The sequence below is a fragment of the Carassius carassius genome, chromosome 40 (assembly GCF_963082965.1).
Source record: "Carassius carassius chromosome 40, fCarCar2.1, whole genome shotgun sequence".
Taxonomy (NCBI): domain Eukaryota; kingdom Metazoa; phylum Chordata; class Actinopteri; order Cypriniformes; family Cyprinidae; genus Carassius; species Carassius carassius.
In genome coordinates, this window is record NC_081794.1 from 23,155,944 (window position 1) to 23,178,749 (window position 22,806).

At 38.5% G+C, this 22,806-nt stretch overlaps 1 protein-coding gene across 1 annotated transcript in view; it reads right to left on the reverse strand.

The window, feature by feature from the left end:
* LOC132122442 (E3 ubiquitin-protein ligase rnf213-beta-like) overlaps nt 1-22,806 on the reverse strand; it is a 32,203-nt gene that overhangs the window by 2,304 nt on the left and 7,093 nt on the right. The window contains exons 17-59 of the mRNA XM_059532720.1: nt 22,642-22,801; nt 22,347-22,564; nt 22,066-22,209; nt 21,708-21,869; nt 20,374-21,565; nt 19,851-20,035; nt 19,606-19,755; nt 15,592-19,494; nt 15,323-15,459; nt 15,135-15,233; nt 14,411-14,544; nt 14,204-14,320; nt 13,660-13,709; nt 13,388-13,544; nt 13,156-13,291; nt 11,168-11,356; nt 10,937-11,070; nt 10,610-10,785; nt 10,319-10,522; nt 9,908-10,095; nt 9,681-9,801; nt 9,469-9,569; nt 9,176-9,358; nt 8,898-9,043; nt 8,468-8,567; nt 8,086-8,197; nt 6,605-6,803; nt 6,304-6,494; nt 6,035-6,157; nt 5,489-5,605; nt 5,027-5,266; nt 4,768-4,852; nt 4,173-4,207; nt 3,830-4,078; nt 3,492-3,657; nt 2,872-2,957; nt 2,456-2,692; nt 2,188-2,320; nt 2,001-2,084; nt 1,178-1,358; nt 649-850; nt 482-559; nt 101-298 (exon numbers count right to left, since the gene is read on the reverse strand). Coding sequence (XP_059388703.1) covers nt 101-298; nt 482-559; nt 649-850; nt 1,178-1,358; nt 2,001-2,084; nt 2,188-2,320; nt 2,456-2,692; nt 2,872-2,957; nt 3,492-3,657; nt 3,830-4,078; nt 4,173-4,207; nt 4,768-4,852; nt 5,027-5,266; nt 5,489-5,605; nt 6,035-6,157; nt 6,304-6,494; nt 6,605-6,803; nt 8,086-8,197; nt 8,468-8,567; nt 8,898-9,043; nt 9,176-9,358; nt 9,469-9,569; nt 9,681-9,801; nt 9,908-10,095; nt 10,319-10,522; nt 10,610-10,785; nt 10,937-11,070; nt 11,168-11,356; nt 13,156-13,291; nt 13,388-13,544; nt 13,660-13,709; nt 14,204-14,320; nt 14,411-14,544; nt 15,135-15,233; nt 15,323-15,459; nt 15,592-19,494; nt 19,606-19,755; nt 19,851-20,035; nt 20,374-21,565; nt 21,708-21,869; nt 22,066-22,209; nt 22,347-22,564; nt 22,642-22,801 — 11,202 coding nt within the window. The remainder of the gene's footprint in view (nt 1-100; nt 299-481; nt 560-648; nt 851-1,177; nt 1,359-2,000; nt 2,085-2,187; nt 2,321-2,455; nt 2,693-2,871; nt 2,958-3,491; nt 3,658-3,829; nt 4,079-4,172; nt 4,208-4,767; nt 4,853-5,026; nt 5,267-5,488; nt 5,606-6,034; nt 6,158-6,303; nt 6,495-6,604; nt 6,804-8,085; nt 8,198-8,467; nt 8,568-8,897; nt 9,044-9,175; nt 9,359-9,468; nt 9,570-9,680; nt 9,802-9,907; nt 10,096-10,318; nt 10,523-10,609; nt 10,786-10,936; nt 11,071-11,167; nt 11,357-13,155; nt 13,292-13,387; nt 13,545-13,659; nt 13,710-14,203; nt 14,321-14,410; nt 14,545-15,134; nt 15,234-15,322; nt 15,460-15,591; nt 19,495-19,605; nt 19,756-19,850; nt 20,036-20,373; nt 21,566-21,707; nt 21,870-22,065; nt 22,210-22,346; nt 22,565-22,641; nt 22,802-22,806) is intronic.

Genomic DNA, 22,806 nt, shown 5'->3' on the forward strand with positions numbered 1-22,806 from the left:
CAAATAACAGACGCAGATAGATTATACACGCTGATAGACGTGGCAAAATACCTGCTTGGTTACATTTCCTTTAAGTTACTACTTTAAACGCATGTCTCACCTCAGCTACGGTGCTTGAGATGTGTTGGTCCATTTTTAAGGAAACTGTCAGATAGGACAGAAGCAGATCTTGTGGGTGTCCACCAGTTTTACCAAGGAAACGAAGCCCAATCTCCACAGCATAAACCGCGTCACACACATCGGTGAATGAACGTAGCATTGATCTCATGGAACTGAGCACAGAGGCCTTGAGTGGTTCCTGTAAATCATATAGGAAAAAAATAAGCTTCCTTAAGAAGAAAATTAGCAGTCTGAACAAATACATATTTATAATTATATTATAGTATATTTTAGTATGTCACCATTAACCCAGAGGCATTACTCTGCTGAGGCCTACTGTTTTTAGAAAACTGAACGAAGCACAGAGACTGACGAAAATTACCTGAGGTATTTTGGCTCTGACTTCATTGATGACTTCTATAAAATTCTGATGTTGTCTTCTCAGATATTTATCAGTGTCCTGCATGAAATTCTCAGTGTTTAGCAACCAATGAATCTGGTCATATATTTAACGTTAGAATGAGAAAGTTTTAAAATGTGTAGACTCACTGTTTGAATGCGTGGTTTGCCTGCAAAAAATCTTCTGCAGAGTTCTCTCTCAATAGCCTCATGATCATATGAGCTCACTGTTTGCTGACCCTTCTCTAGTGTGTAATGGCAGTTAGCTAACGCCAGAGGAAGCAACTCTTTTTCTGGGTGACACAGGGCAAGCTGGCTCTCAGACAGCTCTGCCAGTGGTACTTTATAGTCACTGTAAGAGGAAATGCAATTGGCATGCATTAATAAGAAGCACAAAAATGTAAATGATATCTGAAGTATCATGTGACACTGAAGACTAGAGTAATGATGCTGAAAATTCAGCTTTGACATCACAGGAAAAAACTACATTATAAAATATAATAAAATGGAAATTAGCCATTTTAAATTGTTATAATATTTCACAATATTACTGTATTTTATATCAAATAAATTCAACCTTGGCGAGCATGAGAGACAGAGCAAAAAAACATTAAAAATCTTACAAACTCCAAAAGTTTGAACAAACCAGATGTGTGCACAATCCTTCTTAAATACACACCTGTCTTCCTGGTGACAGAGTTTCCTGGCTTCTCGCACAAGACTGTTGTGGGTCTCAGACAGGAGATCTATGATTGCGTGGAGACATGACCCTGGCCCATGACGACTCAAGGAGAGAAACTGCCCAGAGCTTTCTTTACTTATTTTTTTTTCATAAAGTGTAGGATCCAAACCCAAAGAAGCTAAAATAACGAAACAATATCATATTGTACTTTATAATGTTACAATGATGCCTAGACTCACTTGTAGCATTTAAAAGTTTTAAGAGGTTTTTATTTAAAGCTGCAGTAACCTTTTCTTGGTTAAAAATGACCCGAAATCAATTTTTGAGCAAGTACATAACCAGCCAATGTTCAAAACTATTTTTTTAATTTTAAAAACTAATTTTAATGGTGCATTGTAATCCAGAAAGATTTATGTGTTTGTGAAATACATATGAATGATATTAGATTATATTCCAGTTTTAATCTAATTACAGATAGCCCATGTGGGATTACACAAGTAAAGTACCTGTACTTTAAAGAGAACCATTTCTAAAGAAGAAGAATTTGTATTTTGGCATAAAATAATTTCTTTATATGAAATTTGAATGGTATAACAATTAGAGATTAGACTGTAATCTGTAGTCCATAAAGCCAAATTTATGGACTGCAGTTTTAAACAAAATAGTATAGAATTTTAAATATTCTCAATTAAGTGGCTTATAACGGCCAGTTTAATAATTATCATGGGTTTGACTCAAAGGAAATACATAATGATAAATACTGAATGCACTGCAAGTTTTATATCTTGCAAATTCCACATGTAAAACTCTCACAGTTTACCATTATTGGATATTTCCATTCTGAGTTGGTTCCACACCTTCATGAAGATCTCCACTCTTTCCGACAATATTTTCTTCTGATGGCCTGTTTTCAAACACAAAATAGAGACAAGTAATATTAAATACAAAAATCCATCAATATATCAAGCAACTAGCTACCTCCTCTAGTGAGTATAAGTATGACAGACCAGCAGGAATGCATTGCAGCAGTGAAGCGATGGTGTTGGTCTGAGTCTCAGAGCCTGGAGGAAGCACTTTCATAAGATCAGACAACAAAGCAGCAAGAGCCGGCAAATGGTTCAGCTGTCTTATGCAGTGCACCTAAAAAAACACACACAAACACACAGGAATATAGTTTGTAAACATGCTTAAAGACAACATGAAACTGTGTGAGCAACTTGCGTAATGTGACAGAAGGGCTTGGATTATTATTATTTTTTTCTTCAGTGAACTAACCTTATTGATAAAAAGGGTAAGCAGGGGTGCTTGACCCTGGTTTATTTGCTGTGAGAAGCTTTCCACCGTTAGGACAGGTGAGGGGCTCCAGAAGGAAGAGTGGTGGGTGGGGCAGTTAGTGGGGAGATGAAGGATTTTTTGAGGGTCTCCTCTCAGCACCTTCATCAGGGGACTTTTGGAAAGTTGATTATCGGCTGCAATCTGATCCTGTGCTCTTCCCAACATCCCGTTCAAATCCTGAAAACAGAGACTAGGTTGACTGACGCAAATATATGCCTTTAAAGTAGGTATTTATACTCACTCTATTTATTTAGTTTATTAAGGTTATTTGTGTTCGTCAAAGAAATGGTTTTAATGTATCCCATTCTTTTCAAATGGTTCACACATTCCTGATATTCAGCAGTACCAAGACTGACCTGTAAAACAGGACTGATGGCAGTTTTACAGACTGTGGTCTCCCACTGCTCCCTGGACTTGCGTGTTGACAGATCCATATCGGCCCCTAAAAGAAAAAAAAAATCAAACATAGGGTTTCTAGTTGCGCAGTTCACTGTATTATTGCTATGTTAATTATAAAAAAAAAAAAAACATTCCCGTTACTTGAAAAGCTGAAATATAATAAAATATAAATATTCAATATTAAAATATTACAAATATTAATAAATTTACAATAATACAACATTAATATATATATATATATATTGTGTATTTATATATATATTATATATATATATATATGTGTGTGTATTTATATATACATAATAAATAAACACCGTACACACACATATTATGTATACAAAAACTTTTATCTTGGGTTCGATTAATCGTTCGACAGCACTAATATATATGAAATTGAATTTATAAATAAAAGATAATAAAATGTAAAATATTTATAAATACCACAAAGTATAGAAATAATCCTAAAATAAAATAAGTAAAATAATAAATTAAAAAACGATACATTTTGATCACGTTATGCTCTTCTTTGTAACTATTACACAAGTTGGTTTATCTATAGTCAAGATTAAAAGATAACCTAAGGTGGTCTTTAGAAACTTGCTGAAGATTAGATGAATTATAATGGCAGAGTCATCAGTGTTACGATCTAAAGTCTTCCCAAGAACCTCCATGTCCTTCTCAAGATGTTGCCAGAGGAATTCATAGACATCATTAACATTTGGAAGGATCATATTTCTGATGCCCTGTGAAAAACCAAAGGATTTAGAAAACAGTGTTTTTATTCTCTAACACTAGTTGCACACTAGTTAATTTGCAGTTGTTGGCATTGTGTAGACAAAGGGCGTTGGCATGCAACATTAAACTTTTATCAGCAGGTATTAAGTGAGCTTTCAGGGTTCCTTCAAACTCTTTTACCTGTCGGTGGTGAATGGCTCCTTGCAACATGGCAAGGTGCAGACAGAGACGGAGGACACAGGACTGTGCTAAAGTGAGATTCCTGTTTGGGGCTTCAGACCGGTTTTCAGCATGTCCCAGTATATGTCCAGGTTTCGTCATGTCAGGGATTCCATGAGCTTGAATAAAGCCTTCAACTGGTTTATGGTCCTCGCCTCCTATAAGGACTCCACAAGTGGCACAATTTGACAAAGCCATTGGTTTGCCACACTAAAAAAAAATGGAGAAAATGAAATGATTGTTATCAATTTCCCAGACAACAGAACCAGGTCATTCAAATAACAGTGAAAGAAATACATCTCACCTCTCCCACAAAGCATGCATGACCATTATAACACACTGCAAAGCAGGAAGGAAAGACAAAATCTATTAGACAGGTTGCATTTAATTAGGGTGGGGAATCATTAGAAATTTTCCGGTTCCTAAAGGTTCCGGTTCCGATTCCGGTTCCATTAAAATCATTAAGCAGCTATTAAAAAAATTTAGTGGCGGCAAGTGCGCATGTACAGTCAGACAAAACGACGTGCACACTGCACAGTTTCAAAGGCGCAAGTGCGCGTACAGTCGTGGGAAACGTGAGTTTGGCAATCAAAGACACGATGCGGCCCAATGCGTCTGTGGAATGCGCTTCATTGGAAACAATGTGCTCATTAATTAAAGAGGCAGGGCTGCGTTTCTCTTATTCAGTTTGTAACATCCTTTACGGGAAACACAGAATCATCAGAACACCAGCGCAAGGCTGCTCACAGCACTTGGTCACGTGTCACACCAGAAATGTTTTGGAACCGAAATTAAGAAATTGCTCTAGGTTCCGGATCTTTTCAAAAAACAGAACCGGTTCTTAGACAGACCGGTTCCCAAAGCAACATTTAAGGAAATATTTTTATTTTCAGACTCACAGTACATCTTCAGGTTTTTCTCTCCAGTGAGCCACTGCCTGGCCTCACTGGTATTGTCATCAGGCATTGTGGGTAGGAAGGATCCCTGAAGAAAAGTAGGGAAACATAGTGATTTTAATAAGCATCATGACCAATTCAAAAACCACAGTGCATGACCATAATGAAAAATTATGTTTAAAATGAGTTTTCACATAAAATCAAATGCAAATCATTCCAATCTCACTCCAATAATATGTATTATTCATGGAAAAGCCCTTACTGTCATGTTCTGTGGTTGAGAGGCAATATTAAAAAGGGGACTCAGCAGCCTGTTTCCACTGAAAAACACAGCACTCGCATGCACCATGAGCTCCAGCACAGGACGAGACTTAGCAGGTACATCTGCTCCGAGACTTAGGTATGATCCTGGACCACCAATCTTATTGGATAAGAGAGCAGTGCAGAGCTGTTTGGCATGTTCTGTCATGTTCTCTCTAATAAACTCTTCCAAGAACCTGATCTGAAGAGGAAAATGTAGGTGTTTAGGTCTGCCAGTGTTTTGCCTAATTTTTCTGAATCTGATAAAGTAAGGGCATGTATGCTCAAACAAGTAACTTTAGCAGTTTGGATGAAGTTCTTATGAACATCGCAATAATACTTAATACAAATTTAGTCCTACATGGATTCTTATTGAATTCTGAATCCTCACTAGTGATTAATAAAATCACATAACCTAACCAACACTTACCTGTGCTTGAGGAGCTATAGCTTTCTCAGGTGACTTGAAGCAACAAGTGACTTGCCTGAAAACAGCCAGAGTCAGCAGGACGTTTTTCACTGGGCCTGAACCACCCATTGCCTGAAAAAAATAAAATTATTAATATTATTATTATTTAGGCTCTGGATGATCCAATTTAACAGTAACGTTTCTATTTCAAATATATGCGGTTTTATTTTGGACCTTCTATTCACAAAAAAGAATAGAAAAACAGTACTACGGTTTCCATAAAAATATTGATAACAATAAAAGCACCAAATCAGCATATCAGAATGATTTCTTGAAGGAAAATGTAACCCTGAAGACTGAAGTAATGATGCTTTGCTATCACAGGAATATGTTGATTTTAAAACATATTTACATTAAAAACAAATAATTTATAAAGTCTGTCAAATGTGTTCTTAATCGTACATCTGTCAAATAAAATCAAATCATTAACCATTAGAGGTTTGCTCTCAAAACAATGTTTGGCGTGTGTGATGTTTATTTAATACAGATGTAAACTCTGACCCGTAATGCTTCTGTGAGTCCATTTGTTGTGCCTTCCTGCATTGCTTCTCCCACTCCATCTCTAAGAGTGCAGTATGACTGACCACAACACAAGAAACGATCCACCTCTGCAGGAATCAACCTCTGTTGAAGAGAAAAACAATTATCATAGACTGCTTTTTTCATTAAAGAATAATTTTTTTTACCAACAAACTCAATTTTAATATACAGCTCTACAATAAAAAAAAACACCCTACAACCCTAACGCAACATCATTTGAAGGGCCATACATGAAGCCGTAGTATCTCTGCAGGGAAGATCCATTCATATTGAGTGCTGCTGATCAGTGCTTGCAGACAGTCCATGCCAGCATGCCTGTTGAGTGCTCGAAGCAGGTAAACTCTATACCAGTCATTGTTACCGTATTCAAAAACAGCCTTCACCTGCTCCAAAAGTTTTAGCTCAACTTCCTCAAAATGATCTGAAAGACACCAAACACTAAAATTTTATCGCACAAAGACATGTCATTCATTTAAGCATTGCAGTATATCCTAACTGACTTGAACTGGTTAGAGCAGAAGCCCTTCGTACCAGATATTTTGCTGATAGCTTGGGACAGGATCCTGGCAGCAGAGTCCAGACACATTCTGAGGCGACCCATAGACAGTAGAAACTCTGCTGGGTCATTCTGTCTGCTAGGTGTCTGTTTACGAGCCAGTCGGCTAAGGAAGATTGTGTTCTCCTTCAGATGTCTGTGATCTTCATTTAATCCAGAACAAAACAGAGAATCCTGGATAAATAACAAATCTGCTTTTAGAAACATGTAGATTTTAGAAACATGCAGATTTTAAATAATTAATGGGACTGAAAGCACAATACAACTAACGGTTGTACGTTTTTTTGGTGCTTTTGCTAAGATACTTTGGATGGCTGCTAAGGTGTTGCCAGGTATTTGCTTAATGGTCCAAAACAAAAGTATTGCCATATGCTTTGGGACCATGGGATTTTTCACCAATTTTGTTGGCAAACATCATAAAAATAATCAAACCTGATGAATCATTCATGTCCATGGTAAAAAAAATGGGTAAAGTGGTAATATAAAAAAAGTTAAACTTGCTTTAAAGGGTTACTCGATTGCAAAATGAACATTTTGTCCTTAATCACTTACCAAATGAATCACTGCCAAATAAATTAGTGTCAAGGTCCAGGAAAGTTTGAAAAGCATCGTCAGAATAGTCCATTTACCATCAGTGATTCAACCGTAACATTATGAAGTGACAAGAATACTTTTTGTACATGAAGAAAACAAAAATAACAACTTAATTCAACAATTCCTCTCCTCTGTGTCTCTCCAAATCAGTGTAGCACCATTTTGCAAATTCTCAGCAGTACGCAGAAGGGCGTAAGCTCTTTTCTTTGTTTCTTCTGAGGATGCTTTTCATACTTTCCTTGACCTTGACACTATTATTTATTTTCTATGGGACAGTCTCAAGCCTCCCTGTTTTCATAAAAAAAATCTTAAATTGTGTTCCGAAGATGAATGAAGCTTTTACGTGTTTGGAATGACATGGGGGTAAATGAATAATGGAGAATCCCTTTAAGCGTGTGTTATACTTTCCGCATGAACAATCTAGACGCATACACAGACAGTGCGGACGCGGACTACTTGTATTTATACTACCGAAAATGTATGCTGATGGTCCGCTCCGCAACAAACATGTGAACCGACAATTTCCCAGAATGATAACATATCTGGATGTCTTTATATTGTTTAATGGATGGATTGTACAGGTTTGAGTAGCAATGGGCTTCTTCACACACCCTGCGCATGTGCAATGGTGCTTTTGAAGCCTACTCACCTTGTGTGCTTGTCCGCACGGTCACAAAAAAATGAGAGGCACACTGTAATCCGCTCAGAGCCTCTGCACACAATCTACGATTTTTACGACACACCTACCTAGCGGTCCATAGCGGACTTGGGGATGCGTTAAGTATAACACAGGCTTTAGCAAGCACCATTAATAAGGGAATACATGATGCAAAGACAGTTGGGATACTTGATCATGACACACCTGGAAACAGTTAACAAAGAGCCGGTAGAGTTCAGTTCTGTCCTCCTTGTCCAGAAGCTTGTTCTCCAGATTTTCTAAATACTTTTGTATATGCTTCTTCACCTGTTTAAAGCTGAAGATATTCACTTATTGCAAAATGTTCTTAATGAGAGTAAATGCAAAAAAAAACACTGACAAGCATGTACAAACACGGCACGTCACTTCCACAACAAATGGCAAATGCACCAATCCGACAAGACCAGACGAAGTGTCTGTTGCCATTAGTCGGTGTCTGTCAGTGTAGTGCCAACTGGCCTTAAACAAAACTCTGTGGACTGTGGAATGTATATGACTGCATATTTCTGGGTGTGTTAATGCATATGAGTTGTCTGTATTGGAGCACCTGTGTTGCAGAAGAAGTTTTGGCAGAACAGAGCGCACCATGGGGCTCTGGTCGACACAGTCCAGGAATGGGGAGAGCTCTCTGGTCTTATAAATATCTCCTGTAATGTATAGAGACAATCAAACATAAACATTAAAAAGCTAATTATAGACTTAATCCCTCTTTGTATATCTTTTCAATGAATTTGTTGTTTTTATTCACATAATTAGACTGAATGATTCACTCACAAACTCAATGAACCATATACCAAGCTATTGTATAATTTCAGAAGACTTGGAATATGGAATGCAAGATGCATAAACCAGTGATATAAAATTTTAATTCTAAATTCACTTCCTTTTTGAAGCTTGAAAGCTCCAGATCTTATTTATCGTAATTGCACTGAAGTGTACAGTTTGCAATGAAATATTCCTCAAGGAAATCCACCCGCCTTGTGCCAAAATGAGGAGAGAGAAAAGCAGTTCCACCAGGTCATCTGGGGGTTCTTGATCATCAGTCAGACAGAAACGAGAGATCAGCTCCAGGAAAAAGGCGTTACAGCATTTTCTTATTTCTTTATGCTGCTTCAAGGCTAAGCTGTAACAGATAAAAATTAAGACAGTTCACAATAAATCTACAAAAGTTAAGAAACTCAGTCAGAAAATAAATTCAGTCTAAATGGCAATCTGAGCTTAACAAGAACAAAGATTGTTTTAAAATTAAACTCACTCTATGGCTGTAGAGACAGTGGGCTGGTAGTTGTTCGACAGAGGTTCCCTGCACATGGGACAGAAGTTTGCTCTTTCCCTCTCTATAGATTTCCTCAGACAGGACAGACAAAACACATGCTCACAAGGAAGCACAGTTGGCTCTGACAGATCTGACAGGCAGACAGAGCACCTCACACCATATCTGAGAAGAAAAAGTATGCAGAAAATAAGTAATGAAAGGATTTATTGTCACATGGTTTTAAATTAAATCAATTACATCATAAAATATAATACAGCTCAATTCAAGGGTACCGCAGTTCTCTGCAGATGGATTCCTCATGGTAATCATTAAGTATGCGGATGACTTGCTGAAGATTGTCTTTGCTCCTCAAATCAGGAAACCCTTCCATTAGCTGTGAGAGAGGAAATATAAGCAGTATAGGTGCTAGGGTCTTTTGAGGTGAGGGGGGCTTTAAGGGACTTCAGTATACCAATGTTTCCTACAAAGCAGATTCTGGACTCACCCCATGTAACTGACTGCAGTGTTTCAGAGTCAGTGATTTTATCCGGTCATCTCCCACTTTCATCCTGACGACCACCTTTTCAATGAAAGCAGCCACTAGCAACATCCCCTGCCACACTAACCTATGGAAAGAAAACAAAAGATTTGAAGTAAGTTATGATATCTTTTTAAACATGAAATCATGTTTTCAAATTATACTGTTTTCTAAATCTGCAATATTCTTCTCACTTTATAGTGTCCAAGTGTTTGAGACAGCCAGGGCTGCAGAGGGTGCTGTAGGCAGTACAAAGCACTCTCTCTAAACACGGCTGAAGTTGCTCAACTCTTTGCAAGAAGGTCTGGCATTCAGTTATTGATGTTACAGGTAGGAGCTTTGTTTCTTCAACACAGATACCAACAGCTAGAATGTCCTCACACTGTAATAAAACAGAACAACAAGATTAGTATTAATTTAATAGTTTGGTTACACACACTGGTCTCTGACTCACTGGTAATTATTTTGCTACAATACAGTAGTTTAACTAGGCACTGGAATCAAAGTCACATGTCTAAATATTTTTTATTTTTTTGCTGGTGAACAGATTAATATACGTCATTCTGAATTCACTTGGAAATTCATACTGCACTCCTGCTCCTCACCATATCAGGGCTTTCTCTCTTGAATTTTTCTTGCTGGATGATGTGGACCAGCTGAGGGTTGAGCTGAAGTGCGTGGGATAATGTGTCCAGGCGTGAGCTGTAGATTTGAGCTGCTGCAAGGATCCACGATGGAGAGAGCTCAGAAGTTACTGACATCTCCGTCTGCAGAGCAAACACACAACCCAGCAATGCACATTGAAAGACCTGTAAGAAAAATCAAACACATCGGAACATGAAATATGAGAATGTGAAAACAGATGTTACTTATAAAACCTACAGTATGTATCTCACCCCATGCTCTTCCTTAGATTGGATTTTAAATGACAGAAGAACATAATCAGTCAAGTAGCGCTGACCCAGCTCAATTTTCTCTTCCTCTGACAGTTTCTGAATATAGCTGCCCAGTGCACTGCCTGATACAGCACTAACAAACTGCTGAATCCTCCCTTTGATATCTTGCTCAGAGCCTGAGAAAACATGTAAAAACATGGAGTATACTCATACTGTTCGGCATGATCTTGCAAAACAACAGGTGTTTTATAAAAATAAGGTAGCTATATGTGATATCTGATTAGCTAACAGGCCAACTGTAGTCAGACAGAAATCAAAAGACCTCACCTCGCACAAACTCAGATTCCTCCCACAAACTCTGGCAGTATGTTTTTATCAGCCAGCTAAAAGGAGCAGTACAAGGCTGTTCTACTCCTCCAATAAACAGGTGAGACTGCACATTAATCTCCTGATCTGGAGCACTAAAGGGAGAAATCCACCTCATCAGTTACATTTAGATATTTAAAAGCATTTAATGCCTGATTTAATCATAAGCAGGTTTCATATATTTAAAAATACCTTGGGTTTTGTGAGACAGTTAAGTCAAGGAGCTGTTGATCTTCAAAGATATCCAGCCAGAACTGGGCCAGACCCTCACTGAGCCCTTCTCCATACAGTAGGTATAAGTTGCAGTCCCTGTCCAAGACTTCTAGAACTTGGGCAAACACTGGAGTCAAAACACCCTGTAGGTTGCGCCACAAAGTGTGCCTGAACACATACACAGAAATGTTTTGCTAGCATGTGTTAGTTATCTCTAATCTATGGCTGATCATCCAGTGCAATAAACTTTGAATTTACATTTAAGTTTAGTCATACCCAGTGAGGGTATAATAATAATAATAGACTAATAATAAAAAAATATATATAAATATAAAAAAGAATGTTTGATTAATAGTATACCAAACTGATTGTCTCCACTGCATGCATTGATAGGTATAACATTTGAGTACTGAATAAGCCAAATTCTAGTCTTCATGATCTCAAACACACAACCTGTTTACTGTACAAACACAAAATTTTATTTGGCATTTTTGCAAATTTGCATTTCTAGTACAACCCTCTTTCCTTAGCTCAAGTATGCAAATCTCTTTGCCATATGCACTAGAATATGTATTATATTGAAAGTAAAATTTTCTAAAATGGCAACATGATCGTTTTATAAAGTATGCATTCATATGTGCTTAATTTTCACTGGAGGAAACAGCTGTGGTGTGATGAGGGGTGAACGCAGGAAGAAGTAAGGGATTATTTTAAAGGTCTTGTGCAGGGCTTAAAAGTAATTCTAGTGTATTTTTATTCCTAATACAAAGTAGAATTCACATCTTTAGTTCGGTTCATTTGGTCCGAACCAAGGGCAAACAATTATACATTGCAGCTTTTTTGGTTCCTTTTCACACCACACTGATTGCTTTGGTCCGTACCAGTTGAAACTAACCAAAATGCAGTCACATGACAACATCCACATCACTCATTGACCATGACGTATTTCCTAAACTGCTTTTCGATTGGTCAGAATTTACCTCCGGGAAAATTCCAACATAAGAGGAAAAACCAGCAAACAACACGGAGACAACACAACTATGGAAAGACGACTGTGCTGGCTGGTTTTGCCCTGGCCATAATCTATTTCATTGTTTGTATACACCACAATATGCAAACAATACATTTCTATAATGAAGCACAGATGCGACTTGAAAACAACGTTCTAATGCACTGCAAACTGCGAGCGGGCATCGCTCGTAACTTCAAGCTGAGGCGTGCATTAATTCTTCTTAACTCTGACATGCTCATGGTCATCAGACCAAATTTCTATGAGGCTCCGCACCTCCTCACTAGTCCAAGTTTGTCCACGAGCTGCCATGCAAAAGTGCAAACTGTCAACAAACACTTCCTCATCCCATAATGCACAGCTCAGCTGACTACGGCAGCTGGTTTAGTCCAAAAATGATCAGTACTTTTTGCAGTTGTGTCTGTTTGAGGTCGGATCACATCCTCACCACAAACAAACCGCTCCAGAGTTCGTTTGAAAGCGTACCGAGACCACCTCTTCAAGCAGGTCTCGGTACGCTTGTTTGGTCTGCCTTTGGTGCGCACCCGAGTGCGATTGCTGCTTTCTCACCTGCCCAAACGAACCGCACCAAAGGGGGAAACGAACTCTGGTAAGATTCAACCAAACTAAATGAGGCAGGTGTGAAAGCACCCTTAATTCTCTGACATTTTCATCCAACCCCTTTTGATTGACATTAAATAATCATTCCTAAGCAACAGACAGACAGAAAGACAGAGAGACAGACAGAGAGACAGAGAGACAGACAGAGAGACAGAGAGACAGACAGATAGATAGATAGATAGATAGATAGATAGATAGATAGATAGATAGATAGATAGATAGATAGATAGATAGATAGATAGATAGATAGATAGATAGATAGATAGATAGATAGACAGACAGACAGATAGACAGACAGACAGACAGAAAATGATTAATGCTGGTTGCATTAAAGTACCGAAGTGTTCCACCTTCCTGCAGAGCCTCACGGTTCTTTGCCACTTTATAAACCCAGTCGTCTGCATTAGGAATCAGTTCCTCCTTCCGCATCAGTGAAACCACCAGTCTCCTTAGCAACACTTCCTGGAACCGTACTGAAAATTCATATAAACATGAATTTGTGACTTAAGCTTATCATTTCTTATGGTTTCTATTTTCATCAGAACTTTATATACAATACAGGGGCTGACCTCTTATCTGCCTAGGGTCCCCTCCCAGAAGGCCAAACAATATGTTTATGCGCTCCACACTCCTGGAGGTTTTTTTGCCAGCATCTCTCAGCAATGAAACAGCTTTCTGGGTGCAGGATCTCAATAAAGACAAACTGTGTAGATGCACTGAATCTCCCTGACAACCAATTAAACACAGCATTTCAGTCAGGAGGTATGGAATTATTTCTGATATAGCACATAACTGATGCATATGTTTAATCAAATCTATTGCAAGCTTAAATTATTTTTACCTTCTCACTTTCTGGTCCACTTGTATCAATTTCCTCTGATTCGTTGACATCTGTATAAAAAAAAAACAGCACTTATATATAGTAGACAACATTTGAAGTGGATTAAAACCTTTCATCAAAGTTGTCCAAAAACCAAAATGTATTCTTGTTTCATTGTATTGTCTTTGATAAACTTTTTTGATCCACTTCAAATATTGATTACAGTGTGTATATATATATATTATTTTTGTTTTGTGAAGAAAAAGGAAAATGTGAGTTGTGCAAAATTTACAAAACATGGTGTTGCTAGGGTGTTTCTAGGCATTTTTAGACTCAAAAATGGCTTAGGTCTTTCCTTCACTGCAAGTCTGTGGGATTTGTATCATCCATCGGGTAAAATTTTAGTTGAATCACTGAATCACTGAAAGTCACTTTACCTCACAACAAGCTGCATTGATTTGAGGTATAATTTCATGTTTATTTTTTTTCTTATATACAAAAGTTTAGGGGGATTGTTCAATAGTCCAAGTTGTTGGCAGCTTTTGGTCACTGTTACCTTACATACCTGACTGGACTTTCTGGGAGATGAGTTTACTTATAGGTATTCCACTAAAAGCCTTTAGATTTAAGGTCATGTCACTGGAGTCTCTGAGGTCATCAATATGTGCAGACAGCCAAACTCCTTTAGTAAAAAGACACCTGATAAGTATGGCTATTTGACAATATCTAAATACACTGCAAAAGTTTCACCTGCCAAAATTAATACACTTACCTCCTTGAAAGCCAATGTACTTGTTGCTACTTGTTCTACAATGCTCCCCAATTCGGGTGAGCTTTGTGATAAACACAGTATAAAAGTTGCACTCATCTGACTTTAAGGACAACATTTCATTCATGGTACAGTACCTAATGTAATAAGAGTGAAAGACAAAATGGTCATTAGACTCTGACTCATGTTATTTGAGTGGTTAATAAATTACAGTAAAAAGAAGTAAAATGTTAGTAAAAGAAAATTATTCTGTGTATTTGGTGTAATGAAATCCGTTTATGTGGTTTAAGGTTCAATACAAAACATAAGCGCCAGACTGTCCATGCAAATAGTGAGGAACGCCAGGCAGACCTAAGTTAGTGACAGCCAGCGGCTAGAGTGAGGAACGGCTGGCGGCTTGAGCAAATTAGTTTGCTTTCACACTTAAACACACAGCGTCTCCACGAATTGGCGCCGACAGCAACTGCGAGAATAAAAGATACGCCTTCTTTCTTTGCGTGAACATTTGGGCAGTGTTATGCAAATCTTCCTACATCGTAACATAGACATGGGGGCATTAGAGGGGGTTTTAGAGAAGCGTGGACAAATCTTAACTTTTATAAATAATATCTCTTTGGATTTGAGACTTTGCAACTTTACAGATTTTCATTATGCACCAAGAGCTTGTAACACTCCAAAGAAAAAAGGAAAAATTGAAATCCCCTTTAAACAGCATCAAAGGACCTACTTTGCTGAAGCAATAAGTTCATTTTTGCACAAGGACTCTTCCATGTCCATTTGAACCAAAAGAATGTGCAGAGAAAGTCCAGATTCCCTCAGGAAGGACCTTCGGAAAAAGAGGTACAATGTTTTATAAATTGTTGACTTGTTGTGAAAGATACTGAATAAAGTCAACAAAAATAATATAAACATTACTGTATCTTGCTGCAAAAAGAAGCTTCTGTATCAAATTGGTGTAAAGAGAGCAGAAGAAACTGCTCTGTGGATAAGCCCAAGGCTGGGGCAAGATTTCTCACATCAGCTTTAGTAAAAAGATTGGAGAACGTGGTTACCTGGTTACAGAAAACATATGCATTGATTTTGCAAGGTGAATTGGTAGAAATAAGACATTAAATCAAGTACGCATTTCTTAAAATCTTTAACAAGAATATGCATCTGTAAACTTCTACAAAAGTAAACATTACCTCCAAGAATCTGTTCTTTTCCTGATCAATTTTGTTCAGATTGTTGTCTAATAGCTCTCTGAGAGACTGATGGCTTTGTTGATGAAAATACATTCTCTGAAGTTTGTCTTTCTCTTGATTTCCAAATTCTGAATACTTTAATCTAAGTACAGAGTCTGGTGAGGCACAATTCAAGAGAAGGCTTTTGGCGGTTTCATAGACTTGCTCTTCCTCATCCATGGTTTTGTTTGAGTCCAAGCTGTCTCTTGCCTCAGTGTCAACAGGATCTTCATAATACATTTTCACAAGTTCAGAAGCATCTCCAAGAGTCTCAGTGTCTTCATAAACTTCTGCATCCTGTACATTGTTGTCAACTTCCATTGAGGCACCTTCCTCCATTTGTATCTCCTCCTCATCAAGATATTTGTTCATTTCCTCTTGAGACTCTGTCACATCTTCATCAATGTGATGGGCCACACCTTCCTCTTTCTTCATGTATGCATCCTTGGCCATATTAATATTAGAGTCCTCTTTACTTGGTTCACTGATTTCAATATCGCACTTGGGAATGCAATGGAGTTCATTGTTTTGAGCAGCTTTATCGTGGCCCCATTTTTTTATTTTCTCTAAAGCCTGTAGAAGTGCACTGGCACAAGCATCCCCATGGAACCCAACAAAGGCATCTGATAAGCTGAATTTTGTTTCAGTGGATAGGTTAACTTTTGAGAAGTCTTCTGCCCACTGTTTGAGTTTTTCCAAAACTCTGTGTTGCCAGGGAGTCAAATCCGTACTCCTATCAACTTTGTGCTTCTCCAGTCTGTTTTTAAGTGGAACAGGAAACTTTTTGTAGACTTTTTCCTGGTCCTCCACCACAACCAGTCTGAAGTCTTTGTGAACTCGACACTTTACTCTATGAGAACCAAGTCCCAAGTCAACATAATTCTGTCCACTGAAGCAGACATAGTATTGATTCAAGGCATCATACAGGCTTTCATACAAATTGAGTAGATTCAGTAGAATGACTGTTCGACCTGTCTCCATGCATGCCTTTATTCTACTCACATTGCGACATATCTGGGCATACTCCTGGTCTTTGGGAAATCCTGATCCAAAGACAATTTCAGGGCATGTATAGTTCTCCTTGGAGAAAATGTGCTGTTGGATAATGTACAAGGCAGCATTGTTAGTTGTGAGCAAAAGAAGGTACCGGCACTCTTTGTCACTGTTGCAGTCAAGATTTTGTTCAATCATTTTCAGTGTACTTGGCCTTTGGACTTCAGAGTTCTGGAAAATGTCCCGAAAGTATTTAACAGGATCAAAATCATCCTGTCCACTGAAGTTTCTCAACACAGCCTCTGCCAACTCACTGTCAGTTGGTTCTTGATCTGAACTGTTGACTGTTGCAAAAATCATTTTCACCAAGCTATAATAATCTCGGAGTCCAAAGAACTGTTCACCAACAGTTTTACAGATGTGTAGGTAGCCCTTTGCCAGCTTTGGCAGGAGGTGTTTGATTTTGAGAAGAATGTTATTATGGGAGGATGAGCAGATTCCCTCTGCCGTCTCTACTAAATCCTTCTCACTTGGGTCCCAACGAGACACAAAAATACCTCTGTTCATTTTTGCTGGATCGAGAGCCCAGTTTGAGATTCCAACAAATCCAACCTTCATATGTGGTTGTGGGTTATCGCTGTCTATGCATCCATCCTCTAGAAGAGGATGCAGTGTCTTCAGTGGCATCTGAGGAGAGTCCTCTGCAAGTCCTATTTCATCTAGAACAACTACTGACACATACTCTTCAAAATTTTTGTCCTTTTGGAAACGGGCACAGTTCCGAAAGGTTCCAATGATTCCTTCAGGGCTTGAGTGAGGGCTGCATTGAAAAGACACCATATGAACTGCCTTGAGTTTCTTGAATAAGTCACAGTGAGAGGCCTGACGCTGCATTGCATCTGCTACAACAGTCTTAGCAAGAGATTTTGAGCTCCCTGGCTTGCCAACCAGAAAGAGTGGAATTCTCAACTCAATGCAGATCACCATGAGAAAGACATTTTCTTTCAAAGCCAGATTTTTGGCAATTCTACCTCTTGTTTGGATTTTCTCAAGAAAAAAGTCTTGGCATGAAGTAATCTCCTGCTCCAGTGACTCTTTGGAGTTGAACGGACAAGGAAAGCATTCGCTCATAGTCGCTAGGTATGTCCCTTTGTTTTCAAGGGATGGGTAATAGCAAACACCAATAGCAAGCACCAAGCACTTCAAGGTCATCAGCTCAGTTTCATTCCTGTGGCAACCTGGAAAAAGATCAACTCCGTGGTTGTAAAACCAAACTAGGACACACATTGATCTCTCCACATCCCTAAGACTTACAAAGCTGCATTCATCTGCTTGTGTCCGCATGTATATTTGAGAGGAAGCCAAAACGTTTGTCATCACACTCTCGTATGCACGGGGCAATCCATGAGCTATCATTTGTTTCTGTACAATTTGACAGATATAAGAGAGCTCAGTTGAATCACTTAATTGTCCAAAATCCCATACCAGGGGCACCATGCTTGGAGGTAAAGGGTGTACACGGTACACAAGCTGTCTCATGGGAACTTTACCAAGGCGATCCTCTGTTTCTTCAGCTTTCACTCTGTATCCTAGCCCAGCACGCTCCAAGCGATCAATCATTCTGGGTGTGTGTCTTCTGTAAGGATTGCAGGCAGCAATTATTTTCAGACCAGAATTTTTCTTCAAAGGGTACCCTTGTACAGCTTGGTCACATAGCACTTCCTTAATGGTGAATATGGCTTCGGTTGTGTTGGCTTCATCAAAAAACAAAATTGTGTCAAGTTCATATTTTTGACGGTTGTCCTGAGCAAGTTCTTCTGCTTCTCTCACCTTCCTATAGATTACCTCAGAAGTAGTACCTCCATGGACTTTGACTAGTTTCATGTTTTCAACATCTCTGCCTTCACGTTGCAAATCACAGAGAAATCGTATAAGCCGTGTCTTCCCACAGCCAGTTTCTCCCATGATGATCACTGGAATCTCAGATCTGAATCTCATATGAATAGCCAACATCTTCATGATATTGTCAGTAGTGAGTTCATATGTAGGGTCTGGATCAAATTTTCCTTTTTCCCAGCCTTTTTTGGCACCAACAACAAAGGAAATTTTTTGAATCTTGTCTTCTCTGGACAGGTCATCAAAGTTCTCAGAAAGGTTAATTCTTTGTCGCTCAATGTCTGAAAAGAGCTCTTCTGTCATCACATTTCCCATTAACACTTTGCCACTTCTTGGATCAACTGCATTAAGAATTGTCCCAAATTTTTGCACATGGAATCCTAAGAAAGACATGGTGCAATGGTCTTCATTGAAAAAGATGTATGGGTGAGGTTCATTCTCCCATTGTTTTCGAATAGTTAGGATATCTTCCTCATCCTCATTCTCAGAGAAAAATGTGGGGCTCTCATCTGAGATGTCAGTGGATGGAGAGGCAAAGTCTCGAGCCATGTGAATCATGAATTTTACTATGAAGTCCTTGAAACCACTTAAATTGCCAGCAAGGAAGTTTGGATCACAGAACAAAGAATTCTCACAGTCTTTAAGCTGCAGGTTAAGAAACCTAGTAAAGTGCTTTAATTCTGCCCATGAAGGATCTTTCATCCCATAGTTTGATAAAAGATGATGGAGACAGTCAACCGGATCACCTTCTACAGACCAAGCTTGATATATGAAATGGTCCAAGTTTACATTCCTGTTGAATCTTCTCAAATATTGGTAGGGTCTCTGAATGGCCTCACTTTTAAACTCTTCTTTATCCATCAGTGGATCTAAGGATGTGTACCCCCCTTCTTTTCTCTTGATCTCCAACGCTTTGACATCTTTAGGAGGTCTGCAGAAGATAGTAGGAAGTGCATGCAAAAATCCATTGGTTATCTGTAAAAAAAAACAAACAAAAAACAAATACAATACAATAAAACGGTTAATGCCTGTAGCTCAACAATTGTTCAAAGAAAAAAAAGTTACCAAAATGGAAAAAGTTTTCACCTGCATATGGGTTTGAATATTTTGAACTTGCTGAAGTGCCTCAATCGCCACCAAGTGAGCTGCATTTCTCCTCCATATAGTTCCATTGCTGTCACTTAGACATCCTAGAACAAGCAATTTGAATAGAAATTCCTCCAAGCCATGACGTAACTGACATAAAAAGAAAAGTAGTGAAACAAATCATAAGTGAACCACAGTTAATACTGTATATAACAGTGCATGTTATAGTTTTTGATTTAACCTACTGCTGCAATATCAATGTGCAACAGCACAGGGTCCTGCTCTCTCAGTGGGGCTAGTCTTTCAGACACGGTTTGGACAAATCTATCCATGTCAACGCAGGGCTCGATGAGTCTGATTGTTAGACAGGTGGCTATTGGAAACTCTTTTTTGAACTGCTCAAATAGACGCTTGACATACAGTGACTTTCCTGGACCAAACATAAGAAAACAATTTAGAGAAATAGAAAAGAGCATAATTATTGGTAACAATTTCACCATACTGTATTTAATAACATGAAATGCACCACGTCATATACTCAAAAGAAACATAGATGGTTAGAGGAAAGGGATTTAAAAATAAGAGGGAATTATAACATCAACCCAGAAAATAAAGTCCATTCAAATGCAATGACAAAGCTAATTATTACAGCTTGATAAAACACTTTCAATAACATGCACCTATAATTCATGTGCATTAATTCAAGAATATGCATTAAAAAAGTGTCAATTCTGTTCATGTTGACTTATACAAAAATCTAAAACATACCAACAGCTGGTCGTTCGGATGAAATCATCCAGACAGAGAGCTGTCCTGGATAGACCTCTGAGTAGGGAACAAGCTCAGGCGAGATATGGAAGTGATGGTGAAGATAGTTTTTAATTCTTTCTGTAGATATACTCAGACCGGTTTGTACTTTATAGTGGCTGAAGAAAGAAGGAACATATCTATCCTGGTTTACAGGACAGACCATCACTAGACGGTAATGAGGCCCAGCACTCCTTTCCAGTGTCTCAAAGCATTCCACCAGTGCCACGCTCACATCATAAGTCAGTGATCCAGGATTGACCAGAGTGTAAATCTTCTGATGACTGCTTGCAGTTCCTTGTGACCCTAGACATCGGCGGAGGAAAATCTCCACCTCCTCTTCAGTTGTTTCCTCCTGGCACATAAATACCTCGTCAGTTGTTGGAAGAGGATGCTCTGGACTCTCTGTGTAAAAAGACAGAGTTGTGCTAATCAATTCTATGACAGGGCATTGGACAAGGTTTGGCCTTCCCTCTTGTAGAACAGGAGGAACCTTGCGTTTGATGTGCATTTGATTCATGGCAGACAGATTGGAGAGAAAACGTCCAAGTGTTACGACATCCACATGGTGGGTAAGGAACCTGGACATGTTCTCTTTAAATTGCTGCCACAGGTCCTCTAAACATTCAGTACCAACATCTAGTAAACCAAAGCCTAAAGGCATGTCAAAATCACTGTTTTGTTCTGATTCCTCTGCCATGTCATCTTGCACCATAGATTCTGTCTCTGTTGCTTTGTCAAAGGCCTCTCGTATGTCATTTAAGGTACAGTCTGGTTTAATAGAAGTCAAAAGATGCCACATTTGTTGTGGCACAGTTTTCCTTGTGATGCCAATGCTGTTGATCCATTCGCAAAGAAAAACTATTTGCTCTGAAGTGTAATGATTCAATGCATAGTACTGAGAGCGCATCTTAGTTAAGTGGTTACACCAGTCTTTATGAAAGTTCTCCAGAGAGCGACACAGTTTTTGAAGCTCATCTTCAACCACACCATGATATGCAACACACTTGCTCAACAGGGTAAAGCTAACTTGAATGCAGGGTTGGTCTTTGTGGTTGCATATTATCTGTGCTCCCCAGTTTTGAAAGAGCATATTGCCCGATGTGCGCAACTGAAGGAGGATGCGGCCCATCCTCTGGACTCCTTCAAAAACCTAGATGAAAAAGATGAAAACAGGTAAGTCTCCACAAAACTAATGACCATTTCTTTGAATAAAAAAAATAAATAATGTTTTGACATCAGTAGGTTAATATTTCTTGCAAAAGGATGCTGAACAATTGTGATAATAGACCCACTTGAGTAAACTTGTTGACTTGTTCCCTTCCATGCTCCCCTTTAGAAGACATCAGCATGAGCTTATTCTGTAGCTCTAAGAGTTCATTAAGATTGTATGTCTTCTCATTGCATGCTTGTTCATTCTTTGTCACCTTCACATAAAAGACATTGTCCAAACCTGTCTACAAACACATCACAACAATACACTTTTCTTTTATTAAACAGATGTTCACAGTCTTAGCTATTGCACAGCATGTTTTCTTAGTGGAATATTTTAACTGACTTTAAGAAACATTTTTGGGGATATGTTTTTTTTTCTGCTTTTTTTTAAAAGTCTGATTTTAAGCACTGAACATTTTTATACTTGTATCTACTCACTTTCCCTTCGAAATCTTCAGGCCAGCCCACATGATACACACCTCCAGTGTTGATATCTGAGGCCATGGATAAAGATGATTTCTCAACAGAGCCATAAGTCTCACTTAAACCTTTCAGCCAATCCAACCACCGCCTGGAGTCTACCTGTATACAAGATTTAAATTTAAAGATTTAGAATGCATTAAAAAGAAGCATAATTCAACACCTATTAAATGGATGATCAGAGTTGTACAAAACAATTTAAAATAATGATTGTATTGGTTAAATGTGCAGAAACTAACCAATTTATCCACAAGTTTCTTATCTTTGTCAAGGATGTCCCATACTTGCTTAGCACAGTCAATAAACTCTTCAAATCCTGCATTTTCTGGTAGTGAGTAAAGCAAAGGGCCATAGCCCATCACAACAGTCTCAAAACTGGCTAGCCTATCAATGTCTGCATCATTCTCTCCAGCAGAAATTGTGGCCAATTCCATAAAGACTTTCAGGTCCTTTAAACCTAGATGAGACGTATTGAATATGAAGATCTTTTCCACATTACAACACTATAAAACAAGTAAATCCTAAAAATCTTACTTTCGATTTGCGTTTTGACCCATTTGATCAGAGTATCACTTTCCAAGAAAGCCTTCAGACAGGCTGTGTGCTGGAATTTGACATCTGCCAGTTTTTTCCTGGCTCTGATGAGGTCATCGCTTAGCGAACCCAGTTTTTTTTGTTTGAAGGAGTCATCTCTCTATA